We start from the raw sequence: 14,152 nt of genomic DNA on the forward strand, positions 1-14,152 counted from the left end.
GTGTGTGTGTGTGTGTGTGTGTGTGTGTGTGTGTGTGTATACGCACGCCACGAATTGAACCTAGGGGCATTTAACCACTGAGCCACATTTCTAGCCCTTTTTATTTTTCATTTTGAGAGAGGGCATCACTAAGTTGCTTAGGACCTCCCTAAATTGCTGAGGCTGGCCTTGAATTTACAATCCTGCCACAGCCTCCCAATCTGCTATGATTACAGGCATGCACCACTATGCCTAACTTAAATGTGATTTCTTAGTAATCGATATGATTGGCAGATAACTTAATCAATTTATTAACTCATACTTGTCTGCCGATTATACAACAATTATTAGTAATCTTGAGCCTCAAGGAGTAAAAGATAGGACTTGCATTTTTTTTAATCAGAAGAAGATTACTCAGTTTTATTCTTGTTTTCAAGCTGATTATATTTGATAAATCTGATTCATTTCTTTTATGCATTAGTATAGACAACATATTTTTGAGCAAACTATCTTCTAGAAGGTCAGGAAGTACAGGACTTAGAGAAGAATCTGAACTTGGAGGCAAGAGTAATAAGTAGGAGTTATGTGAATACTAAAAAACAGCAGTAGGTAGAAGACCAAGAGTCCAAATCACTTAAAAACAAATACCAAGGTGTATTTTCTAATGGGCAATTACAAAATCTTATCCAAAGGCAATTCCTCAGAGTTTAAGGAGTCAAGCAAGTAAGATAAATTTCTAAGATTGCCTGAGAGTCAATGAAGTACAAATTTTAAATATATTATCAGTCACTTGAATGGATTTCCATAGGAATGGCTGCAACTAGATGAAGAAGGAGATGAATTAAACAAGGTAAAGGTAAAAAGTATTTTAGAGTTAAGCTTATTTTAAACTTAGTGTATGCTGTGGAATGTAGTGAGATTATGAAATAATGATGTCATATTTTTGTGTACTTAAAATCAATTTATATAGCATAAACCAGTTCTTCACTGATCTGTGGAACACTGGCATACTAATAATAATTGATATTTTTCCAATATGTTGATCAGTTCAGCCTTCAGTTCATCTAGGTTTCTTTGGCTTTATGCATCCAGGTTTCTATGTTCATTTACCCAGTGTGTTATCAACTGGTAAAATATAGAAAGCTTCAATGTAACCCATTATAATTAAATAATAAATTATTTAGTAACTTTCAAGTGATGGTCACTGAATCTGTGACATAGTAAAAATTTTATAAGTTTACAGTACTTTTAAAACAAATTCAGAAATGAGGGGGAAGAAATCCTTTTAGTACAAATATACTTATTATTGGTTTTAAGAATATAACCAAGGCTGTTTATAACTTGATGGTGTAAAACATGGAATTATTAATAATATAACGAACTTAATGACAAACCCTGTAAGTGTAACAGTATTTATGATGATCATCCATAACTTTGAAACTAAATTCTTCAGCAATGTATTGGATTTCACTACTAAATTTTTTAAGTTTTTAGTAGAGATGCCGCTAAGTACATGATTGTATTTTTCTCTCTTCCTAGAGCTGTAAAGATGTGTCACCTGTGGAGAAGACGATCAAGTTGCTTCCTAGTAGCCATGTTGCACGACTTCAGATATTTAGTGTAGAGGGACAAAAGGCAATCCAGATCAAGCATCAGGATGAGGTTAATTGGATAGCAGGGGATGTTATGCGTAATCTTATTTTTCAAATGTATGATGAAGGAGAAAGAGAAATCAACATAACATCAGCTTTAGCAGAAAAAATTAAAGTAAGTATCTCAAATTGGTTATTTGCAAGAAGTTTTTTTATTTTGGTTTGATTTTGAAGGGGTGGGGTATGGAGATGGAACCCAGGAGTGCTTAACCACTGAGCCACATTCTGCAAACCTTTTTATTTTTTGTTTTGTGACAAGGTCTCACTAAGTTGCTGAGGCTGTCTTGGAACTTGTGATCTCCCTGCCCTCAGCCTCCCAAGTCACTAGAATTCCAGTTGTGCACCACCATGCAAACAGGTGGAGCATAAGCAAGAAGTTTTATGGGTAGTGTCTAAGAAGCAACTTAGAGAAAATGACTATTATTTAAAATTCTGGGCTGAGAAAGTTTTTTCAAGGACTATACTGAAATGCAGGTGATTCACATGTGAGAAACTTGTACTTAGAAAAATTATTTTGACCCTTAATCAAAATTTCTAGGTTTTGGCATTTTATTTAGTTATATACTTTTTCATCAAATGTAAATCTGCAGTCGTAATTTCTGCCTTTTCCCATGCAATGTATTTATAGTTATTCTGAAGGTATTATACAAATGGAAGTGTTGAAAAGCCTTCAGTGAAATAATATTGTTAACTACAGAGCCTTTATTGGCCATTTGAGATTGATATAGCTATCATATAAATCTAACTTTAAACTTAGATTGGATTGAATGTGCATGGTGAAACAACATATCAATGAACAGGGAACAAAATCTATTAATATTTTGTCTACTTTCAGCCTTCTATAGTTGTGATTTTTAAATCATCAATATCCTAATATTGTCTTATAGTATATGCTACTATATGGAGCATATTATTATTTTTTACCACATACAGTTTTTAAAAATATTCATTCCTCAGGTGTAGATGGACGCAACACAATGCCTTTTATTTTTATGTGGTGCTGAGGATCGAACCCAGCTCCCGCCCGTGCTAGGCAAACACTCTACCACTGAGCAACAATCCCAGCCCCCACATAAATTTTTTACCGTATAAATTAGACAGCTCTGTGGCATTCTCCTTTTGGTTGACTGAAATTATATTGGGCAATTTATGCTTGCTTCTTTCAAAGTCCTGTGAGTTCTGCCATAATGAGACACGGGCATTCCTCAAATGCACTGTGCCGTCCAGAACCATGCAGTAAAAAATCACAAGGCTTATGGGGAAAATGGAATTAGAGGCACAACACTCAAACTTCATTAGTAACCCATTTAAAAAGAAAGGAGCCTAAAACAAGTGGCAAAATATAAACAGTAATGCATATGTGAAGAAGTACATAAATACTTTAAAAATACAGCAGCTTTCTTTGCTTGCCAGAGTTACTGGAAAGATAGTGAATACTACTATTTTCTTAAGTTAAATGTATAATTTTTACAGAGGTTTTGTAGTCTTTAGAGAATTAAGCCAAGATTGAGGGAAATCAGTTTGAATTGAGAGGGCAGCACAGCTGGGATAAGGGGAGAAAGGCTTTGTCCTTTCTATATAATTGCTGCTTGCCTCCATATAGTAGCATATACTATAAAACAATATTAGGATATTGATGATTTAAAAATCACAACTACTTTGGGGCTGGGTGGGGACGTGGCTCAAGCGTTAGCGCGCTTGCCTGGCATGCGTGCGGCCCGGGTTCGATCCTCAGCACCACATACAAACAAAGGTGTTGTGTCTGCCAAAAACTAAAAAATAAATATTAAAAAAATTCTCTCTCCCCCCTCCCCCTCCCTTCCCTTCTCTCTCTCTCTCTCTTAAAAAAATAAAATAAAATAAATAAAAATCACAACTACAGAAGGCTGAAAATAGAGTGTTAAGCTAAAAATTCTTAAAAGGATTCAATTTAAAAGTACGACAGAGTAGCATAATCAATTTGAAGAAGTATGAATTAAGTAATAAATTAAGTAATTCAAAGAATATAAAATTTAGAGCTTAAAACATTCAAGAAGAGATTAAGACCAAAAGATGACCAGAAAGGAAATTACATTAATGGATATGACTTTCTTTTTCTCATTTTGCTATATAAAGGTCCACCCAGGTCTCATTCAAAGCCTTTATCCATACTCCTCTGAATTGATCACATTATCTGAGCTATAGGGTTTTTTCCCTCTTTTCTTGTAGTTTTAAATAATAATGACAGTGGTGATAATTTTGTGGCAGAGTTCTAAAGTAAGAACTTAATTTTTTTATTACACTGAAAGTTATGGCACAATAACAGCAAAGACAATACTTTTTTTTCCCCGTCATCCTAATAAATAACCAGAATCATTTTTGACATAAAAGGACTCTCTGTCTCTGCTTGGGGTTAGTGCTTTAAACAAATTAGACTCTATATTCTTAAATAATGCTATTATTTTCTAGGTTAATTGGACTCCTGAGATTAACAAAGAACACTTGCTACAGGGTCTGCTTCCTGATGTACAAGTACCAACATCTGTAAAAGATATGCGCTATTGCCAAGTTTCATTTCAAGATGATCATGTGTCTTTGGAAAGTGCATTTACAGTAAGGTTTGTGGACTTAGTATATTTTGAGATACTTTAAAATTTGGCATATGTCATAAACATTTCTCTTCAATGCAAACATGTGAAAGTTTATGAGATAAACATATTGCAGTTTCAATTAAATATGGGTAGGTTGTCTTTGGAATAAAGCTTCACTGTAAATGGTGATTAATTCTTATCATGATTATAACCCTGCATTCATTGAATTTGCCCTCTAATAACTGAAAGAACAAAAACTTTCATTAAAGGAAAGTCTTCCATTTTGGAAGCAACAGTGAAAACATCTCCAAAATGACAATGGCATGAAAAAAGATGCAGAGTGATCAGTGTGATGTTTAAAAGGAAAAATTCTTTTATTGGTTATTGATGACTTTAGGCTGATTCCAATCATAGTTATTATGAAGAACTCAGAAAAGGGAAAGGCTTATGTAAATATGTAAAAACCTATCATCTTCCCGGCCTGTCAATTCCTTGGCCACCTCTTTTCTAGTGATCTCTTGCATTGTAATTCTTCTACCTGTTTCCATAATATTTCCAGCACTTAGATCAGCTCTGAATTTGAAATAAAATCTTTGGATTTATCACTTTTCTGACCATAACCAATTCTCTTGATGAGTTGTTCTTACCCATTTATTTTCTCACTGCACTGTTGTTTTAATTTCCTTTTAATTTAACTATGACATAAAATGGTTTTTAAAAATATATATATTTTTTTCATTGTATGAATTGAAGAGAGGTCCCAATCTGATTTTTCAGTGCACGTTTGTCATAATTTTTTTTATCCCTGTATCAGTACTATATGACTTTTAAGTATTTTTAGAGTTAATAGCTATACTTTATGAGTTGAAGAGGTATTTGGAAGGATATCTTAATTTTAAGTTTTATAAAATTATATATATATATTGCTCTTTGGAATATTGGAACTACTTTAAATTTTTTTTCTACAGTTAATGGTGTAACTAAAGCCTTTTAAACAATTTCAGACCACTTCCTGATGAAGCCAAACATTTAAAATGTGAATTAAAGGGGGGAAAAACAGTACAAATGGGCCAAGAGCTTCAAGGAGAAGTAGGTTAGTATGGCCTTCTTTCTTTCTTCTGTGGTGGTTTTTTTACATTAGTATTTTTTTTTAATTTTTAGTTATACATGGGCACAATATCTTTATTTTGTTTATTTATTTTTATGTGGTGCTGAGGATTGAACCCAGTGCCCCACATATGCAAGGCAAGCGCTCTGCCACTGAGCCACAATCCCAGCCCTTACATTAGTATTTTAATAGGCATAATCTGAAAGGCAAGTTTTTTAAAAAAATATTTTTATTTATTCATTTTTATGTGGTACCGAGGATTGAACCCAGGGCCTCATGCATATGAGGCAAGCACTCTACCATTGAGCCACGATTCCAGCCCCTGAAAGGCAAGCTTTGACATCCATTCAAAATCGATTTAGCAGCTAGACATGGTGGCACATACTTGTAATACCAGGTACTTGGGAGGCTGACGCAGGAGATTCAAAAATTTGAGGGCAGCCTAGGCAACTTAGCAAAACCCTGTGAAAAATTAAAATAAGGAATCTTTAAAAAGGTAAGGGATATAGCTTAGTGGTACAGCAAATTTTGCTTAAATTGTGCCCCACTGCCACCAAAAAATAAGAATTAATTTGACCTTTTGTCAGAAGAAATAATAATTAAGTATAGAGTAAATGTATTCCTATGCAGCCTGTTCATTCATTATATCTAAAAATTATATAATATTAAATATTTTCTTTAAATTTTCATGGTAAAAAACCTGATTAAGGGATGGGTTTGAGCTGTGACTCAGTGATAGAGTGCTTGCCTAGCATGCATGAGAACCCTGGGTTTGATCCCCAATACCACCGAAAAAGTAGAAAGAAAGAAAGCTAGCATTAACATCATGTTAAGTATATAGTTTAAATGTTCTTATGTAGATTTTGATGTATTAATTTTTAATGATTATAAAAGAAATGAGTGTACTCATTTAGTGCCCACAATTACTTATGTAAGAGAACAAAGTTAAAATTTCTAAGTATGTTTTAAGTATGTCATATATATTTATATCTTGTATTAAAGAGATAACACAAAGATAAAACTTTTTTCTTTTTAAGTCCTAATAGTTACAGATCAGTATGGAAATCAGATTCCAGCATTTTCACCAGGTTGTTTATCTGCTTTGTCAATTGCTGGGGTTGGACTTGATAACTCAAATTTGAAAACAACTTTGCAGGTAAGGCTACTTTCTGTAACAGTTTTTTCAGACCTTTTTTTTTTTTTAATGTATAAAAAGCATTGGGTGAGAAAGGAGAATATCTAAGAGGTTTGACTTGATTTTTCAAACTTCAAAGTCATAAAAGCAAAACTTATATAATGAAAATTTGCAGTTATGCAAAAGTGGAATAACAAAAGTTATTCTTGTGTTCCCCTCACTCAACTTTAGTGATCATCACGTCTTTCTATATCATATCATCTTCTAGCAAATTATAGATATTATATCATTTCTCCATACATATTTTGCATATGTATATATATTTGTATTATGTGTAGTGACTTTTCAAGTAGCTTATTAAACTTCTTACAGCCTGCATTAAACAGGATACCAAGGAGAAAACTTATTGTTAAAATTGGCCACAGTTAATTCAGCCTGAAAAATAAAAACCCTGATTGGGGGCTGGGATTGTGGCTCAGTGGTAGAGTGCTTGCCTAGCATGTTTGAGGCACTGGGTTCAATCCTCAGCACCACATAAAAAAGTAAATAAATAGAGCTGGGGATGTGGCTCAAGCGGTAAAGCGCTTGCCTGGCATGCTTGGGGCGCTAGGTTCGATCCTCAGCACCACATAAAAGTAAAACAAAGATGTTGTGTCCACTGAAAACTAAAAAATAAATATTAAAAAATATTCTCTCTCTCTCTGAAAATAAATAAATAAATAAATAAGCAGAATAAAGGTATTGTGTCCATCTACAGGTAAAAAAGAAACTTTTAATAAAAATTTTAAAAATATAAACCCTGATGGCATTCGTAGAATTTAAAACAAACAAGCATGATTGGAGAAATCAAAGGTGACTTTAGGGAAGAGGACATTCTGGAGTTGTGTCTTCAAGAAACCTGCCAGGCCAGCATGAGTGAGAGTGTTCTCTCAGGCCTAAGTGAAGTTAAATTTATGTATAACATTGACCTTCTTAAGACTCTTCCTCCACTTTGAGCTTTCATGACACTTTTCATTTGACAGATTAATCACAATAGCCTCGTTGTTGCCCTTCCCAAGTAGAGTTTTTATAATTCTGCTAATCTATTATAGCTATTATTTTCTGATTTTCAGAATGGAACTATGACTATATTGGAGCCCTGCTGAACAACTTTTAATGATGTTTTTTTGTACAGTGATAAAGTCTGTTCTTTGACTTTGAGGTTCTTTCCTTACCTAGCTTTAATCCCATGTGCAGATGAAATGAGAAGTAAATGTGCTCCTATTGTTATTCATACATAATCCCTGCTTCCTAACTCTGTGCACAGGTTCTATCCTCTCTCACCTAATTGCTATTAAATTGTAACCTGTCTTTCTACATCTTCAGTTTCCCTCTGTATTTTGGATTAAACTCAAAGGCACTTTACCACTGAGCTACATCCCCAGACATTTTTTTTATTTTGAGATAGTCTCTAAGTTACTAGGATGTAGCCAAGTCGCTGAGGTTGGCCTCAAACAATACTATAATATTACAATATTGTATCCTACAATACTATATTTAAAGACTATTGCTTTAGTTAGTCTGCAATACCTTATAATATTCCACTTAGTATACTCACAACTTTCTCCCTCCCCTCTTACCCTCCATAGCTTTTTATTCTACAGCCAAGTGAACCTCTTTCAGCTTTCTGTTATTTTACAACCAATACATACTCTCCTGGCCCATGTTCAGAAATTTATATTTAATTCTGTTTGTACCTACCCATAATTGTAAACGCAATTTTGTTTTCAAGATTTGAAATAAAATCAGAACAACTTCCAACATGACTTTAAAAAGGAATCACCTCTTATTTATGATGTTAAATGTACAATCCTATGATAGGCTTCATATATTTTGAATTTTGAATATGTTTTACGGATGAATATCTATTTGATTTTTCTTCATATTGAAAATTTTGCTAAACCATGGGGTTTAAGGGAGATTAGTTTGGATTATTGCAATGTTTACTTTACCTAAAATGCTGTATAAACATTTGTTCTAGAATATAAAACTTGAAATTTTATCTCTGATTTTTAAATTTTGATGAAGTGTATTTCTACTTAGAGGAAATGTAAAATGATTAAGTCAGTAAAGGTCAACTATTAAAATATGAATACTACAGTATCATATAGAGTCAAAGCCCCTACCCTTGGAGATCACCTTGTCATGGGTATGGCTTGTAATAGATAAGAAGAAAGTGATAAGAAAAATAAAAAAGAGAAGGTGATAGTGTGCCATTATGTAGAGTGGTTATGGAAGACCCCTTTAATTAAGGTATCATATATGCAAATAATTAAAGAAAAGCCATATAGATATCTGATACATACTGTTGCAAACTGAGGAAAAGAACACAAGTATAAAGGCTGTTATCTGGCAGCAGGCACTTGCTTGGCTATTTGGGTAACAGAAAAGAAGCAGTACAGATTATTGCTAATCCAAAATCTGAAAAACTCTGAAATCTGAAACTTTTTGAGTACTGAAGATGATGTGCAAAAAGTTTCACACTTTGAGGTATTTTCACATTGGAACAATTCAACCAGTCAAGTTTATACAAATATTTCATAATTGAAAAACTAAAATCTGAAGTACTTTTGGTTCTCAAGCACTTTAGATAAGCATTTCTTTCTGTATAAGGAATAGGAAAATTAGGAAATGATAAGGTAATATGTAGCCAAAACCTTTCAGATTTGCTAGGTACAGTGACACCTAATCCTAGGGTTCAGGAGGCTAAAGAAGATCACAAGATCAAGGCCAGCCTGTCTCATAATAAAAAGTGAAAAAGAATGGGTTCAATCTCTCGTAAAAAAGAAACAAACAACACTTTAGATTCTACCCTACCAAAAGAAAGAAGGAAATTTAGTTTCTCCTTGTTTTAAAGTAAAACTTATGGTATGCCGCTGTTGGCATGGGTACAGTCTGTTTATCATCTATGTGAACATCTATGTGGCCATGGACTAATGACAAAACATTTAAATATAATTTTTTTTTTTTAACTAAGCAATATCACCCTGTCTTTTTTCAATGTACTTTCCTCACTAGGAAAACACACAAAGTATAAGTGTAAGAGGGATCAAATTTATTCCAGGTCCTCCTGGAAATAAGGATCTTTGTTTTACTTGGCGTGAGTTTTCTGACTTTATTCGAGTTCAGCTAATTTCTGGACCTCCAGCTAAACTTCTCCTTATAGACTGGCCAGAACTAAAAGAGGTAAGCAACTTCATATATTGGAAAAAGTTTAATATTACATAGCTTGTTAATTTCAGATTGTCAGGGGTTAGTGGATCAGAATAGATATATCTTGTTGTTAAATAACAACTAATGTGAAAGTAACAATAACAAAAGAGCAAGGTAATGCAAGGCTTAATGTTTCCTTATTTAATTGATCACCATGTCTTAATTTGCTAATATAACAGATATAATAGTTCAGGTCTTAAAAACTGCATTACAGGAATTTGCAAACATGCAGAAAAATTAAAAATACCATAATGAACCTCAATATTCAGTTAACCCAGTTTTATTGGTTACTGATTTTTGCCAGTTACTAGTTTAAAAAATTGTAGTGGAGTGTTTAAAAAGCATATCCTAGACATAAGGTCATTATACCCAAATATATTTTAGTATGCCAACCTATGAAAGTACTTAATGGTATGCCGCTGTTGGCATGGGTTCAGTCTGTTTATCATCTATGTGAACATCTATGTGGCCATGGACTAATGACAAAACATTTAAATATAAATGTTTTTTTACAAATATCTGCCCAATTTTACCTTTAAAGTTTTTTTTATTGAATTTTAGAATTCTAATTTTATTTTTTAACATTTTTATTTATTTTTAATTGAGAATTGCCAATTATATATGTTTATTATGTATAATATGGCTTTTGAAATATGTATTACATTGTTTATTGGCTAAATTTAGCTAATTATATATATGATCTCACATCTTGTGAGAACATTTAAAAATCTACTCTTTGCAATTTTCAAAAATACATTATTAACTAGTCACCATATTTTCCAATAGATCTCTTGAACTTAGACATCCTATCTGAAATTTTTGTGACCTTTAATAGAATAATTTTAAAATGTTCGAATTCTAGCACTCAGTTATGGTATAGCAGGCTTTAATTATTGATGTGACTTACACTTTTTTAAAAGAAAGTGAGCTCACTTACCCATAGTAGTAGGTAAAATGATTTTAGTAAAGAAGCAAGTTGTATAAGAAAATTTACATGCCTGTGCCCCACTTTGATGTTTCCCTTTTTGATTTGTGAATTTAAAAAACAGGAAAAAATTGGTTATGCTAGTGTACTTAAAAAAAATTTTTTTAATAGTGTGTTGAGCAAGGTATTTCACTGAAAAGCCAATGGGAGTGTATGTATTGTGTAAATTAAAGCATTTTTGTGGCTATTGTTACCAATCAGGAACTTGTTAATATAGTTGACTATATTATAGTGCTTATCAGGTGGGAAAAATCTTACTAACATGTTTATCTTTTTGTATGATTTTGAAGGGGGAGACTGTAAAAATAATGACAGCTTGTTAATTTGTTACAAGATTTATTTGTAGATAGCATAATAATTCAGGAACTTTAAAATAAAACATAAAACGAATTTATTCATCTGTTAGTCATGTGTTTTGTATATCCATAAGACTGGAAAAATTATCACTTTGTATCTCATTTTCCTAATTTAATTCTTGACTCACCCTCTTCCCATAGAAAGTAAGTACAAAATGGAACTGACATAATAACCTAGTAAAATAATTTTAAAAATAAATATATAAGTATCTACATAAATTATTAGGAAACTCAAATTCTGAAATGTTAAATAACATGCCAGTTTGACAGAAGGCCTGGAGATGCAGCTCCTTTTTTTCACAAACATTTAATTTTGGAAACTGACTTTTTCTACTATTTCCCAGAAAATTTCATTTCTGCTGGCTTGGGCTATAGTTGTTTACTGTGCTAGATGTGGCACATACCTGTACTCAAGGAGGCTGAGTTAAGCGGATCAAAACTTTGGGGCCAGCCTGAGCAAGTCAGCAAGACCCTGTCTCTGAATAAAACTTTTTATTTTTATTTATTTATTTTTTTAATCTTTTATTTTTTTGTTTTAGGTGGACACAATATCTTTATTTTATTTTTATGTGGTGCTAAGAATCAAACCCAGTGCCTCATGCATGCTAGGCAAGCACACTTCCACTTGAGCCACATCCCCAGCCCCTGAATAAAACTTTTGAAAGGACTAGGGTTCAGTGTAAGAGCATTTGTCTAAGATTTATGAGGCCTTGGGTCTGATTCCTGGTACTGAAAAAAAAAAAAAAAAGTCATTTACTGAAAGATATCCTTTAAAAGTAGTTAGGATATCTTTTAAAAGAAGTTAAGATGGATAATTATTTGTGATAAGATTAAAGTACTTAGAAATTTATAGCACTTTCTAAAGTTCAAGTTTTTTATATTTTTGGCAAATGAAATATACACTCAACTATAGCCTTGTAAACTTCATGGGAGATAAGCAATATACCTAAATTAGTCTCAAGGTTCTTGTTTGTTTTGTTTACACAGCATTAATTTTTCTCCCATTTCTAATAAACTTCTCACAGAGTGAGAAATGGAGAAAGCAGAAGAAACATAGATAGGAGAGAAATGATAAATTTCCTTTTTCACTCTTTCATTCTCTCCCATCTTCTTTTTGTAACTTTTAACTCTGAAACAAAGCCAGTCTCAATGGTACATGCTTGTAATTCCCACAGTTCAAGAAGCTGAGGCAAAAAGAACACAAGTTCTAGGTACCCTCAGCAACTTAGGGAGACTCAAAAAGAACTCGTGATGTAGCTCAGTGGTGGAGTACCCCTGGGCACAGTTCCCAGTAATACCAAAAAAGAATTAAAAAAAAAAAAAAAATCTGACACAGAATTGGACTCTTAGCAGTTACCTTGCTTAACAATATGTCCTTTGATATATCTAATATTAATAGATCAGCAGACAGAGTCCTAGAATTAAACAAGCCTTACATATTTTCTAGGGAGAAAACAAAAAGCATTTAAAACCAGCAAGACTGGGTAGATCATTTGTCCTCTTTAACCAAGGGTTAGAAAGCTATCCCACATAATACATAATGGCAGAGAGCTAAATATTTCCAGAGGAGCTAAACTACAGATTGCCAATGCTAAATCTGAGAATCAAAGATAAACTTGTTTCCACTGAATTCATTCTAGTATGTAACTTATAGCAAAGTACCTTAAAAGCCACTGATGTCAAATGCTGTTTTTCCTTTTATCAAATTGTCAATCATTTCTATACGAGTGACATTTATGGTAATTTAGTTGGCTTTCAGGGCTTTATAAGTATGCAAGTAAGTACATTGGTTGGCATGTGTGTTTTAATGCTTCTAAATATTTATATTCATTTCAGCCCATTCCAGTGATTAATGGAAGAGAATTACAAAATCCTCTCACTGTTCAACTTTGTGATCAGTGGGATAATCCAGCACCAGTACCACACGTTAAAATAAATCTCATAAAAGCTAACAATTTAAAGGTAAGTTCTTCCCTAATTATTTTTCACTTAAACCTCTGTACTTCAGGGCTAGGGATGTAGCTGTCTCGTAGAGTGTTTGCCTAGCATGAGCAGCACCCTGGGTTTGATCCCCAGTGCCACACACAAAAAAAGAAATTCTACCTAAAGATTTAGTGTTACATTCTTTCTCTTTCTAAAATATAGTCTTAGGTGGGTGTGGTGGTATAGAACTGTAATCCTAGCTACTCGGGAGACAAGACAGAAGGATAACAAGTTAAAGGCCAACCTGGGCAACTAATAAGACCATGTCTCAGAATAAAATTCAAAAGTGAGGTATGTGGCTTAGTGGTAGAGCACTTTTCTGACATATGTAAGATCTTGGGTTCAGTCCCCAGTACGGCAAAATTACACACATGTGTAATTTTGTGTAGTGTGTGTGTGTGTGTGTAGTCTTTATTACTACTCAGTATAAATCAACTTGAAGAATGTTTATATTTATTTTGAGGAAGTAAAATTTACATATACAACTGGTGTAATGGGGCCAGTATTGTATGGGCAGTTTGAGTGTTCATATAGTACTAATAATGTTTGCACTTCAGATTAAGATAGATAATTTTAACAAAGTGAATGAAGACATACCATGAAGATCTACAGTGTGGGTTAAGGAGTAGGTATTATTGGGAAAACATGCTGAGTCTGAACAAAAGAGGCATGCAGATATCTGTCCTCTAATCCTATGGAGAACTACCAGAGCCAGGACAGAGCTGCTAGACCTTATACTACATTGTTTTCTAGGGTGAAACATCTCTCCTCTATTATTATTTTTATGTGGCAAGTGTGAATGTGGCCTACTAAGGTCTAGGGAGAAACACAGTGCTTGGGTACCAAAGAGTTCAGTGTTAGGTATCAGCTGCTTCCATAATGTTGGGACAGGCTGTTGCTCATCATCTAATGGAAACTAGGTTCCTGATGCAATGTTGGAGGCCCTCTTACTATGAAAAAGAAGAAAAACTACTGCTCCTTTTAAGATTTTATTTTTACACAGTACCTTTTTTTGATTGAAGGAAATTTGTTGGCCAAGTTGTTGCTAGGCAATCCACAGAAAGTTACTGGGATTATATTCAGACAGTCTGGAATATCCCTCCACAAATATTTATTTCTTTTTTTAGGGTGG

At 33.3% G+C, this 14,152-nt stretch overlaps 1 protein-coding gene across 1 annotated transcript in view; it reads left to right on the top strand.

Annotated features, from left to right (window-relative positions):
• Positions 1-14,152, top strand: part of Smchd1 (structural maintenance of chromosomes flexible hinge domain containing 1) — a 139,938-nt gene that overhangs the window by 71,619 nt on the left and 54,167 nt on the right. The window contains exons 19-24 of the mRNA XM_048806597.1: positions 1,519-1,746; positions 4,080-4,228; positions 5,206-5,294; positions 6,347-6,465; positions 9,502-9,669; positions 12,874-12,999. Coding sequence (XP_048662554.1) covers positions 1,519-1,746; positions 4,080-4,228; positions 5,206-5,294; positions 6,347-6,465; positions 9,502-9,669; positions 12,874-12,999 — 879 coding nt within the window. The remainder of the gene's footprint in view (positions 1-1,518; positions 1,747-4,079; positions 4,229-5,205; positions 5,295-6,346; positions 6,466-9,501; positions 9,670-12,873; positions 13,000-14,152) is intronic.

This window comes from Marmota marmota, unplaced genomic scaffold (genome assembly GCF_001458135.2).
Source record: "Marmota marmota marmota unplaced genomic scaffold, marMar, whole genome shotgun sequence".
NCBI lineage: Eukaryota > Metazoa > Chordata > Mammalia > Rodentia > Sciuridae > Marmota > Marmota marmota.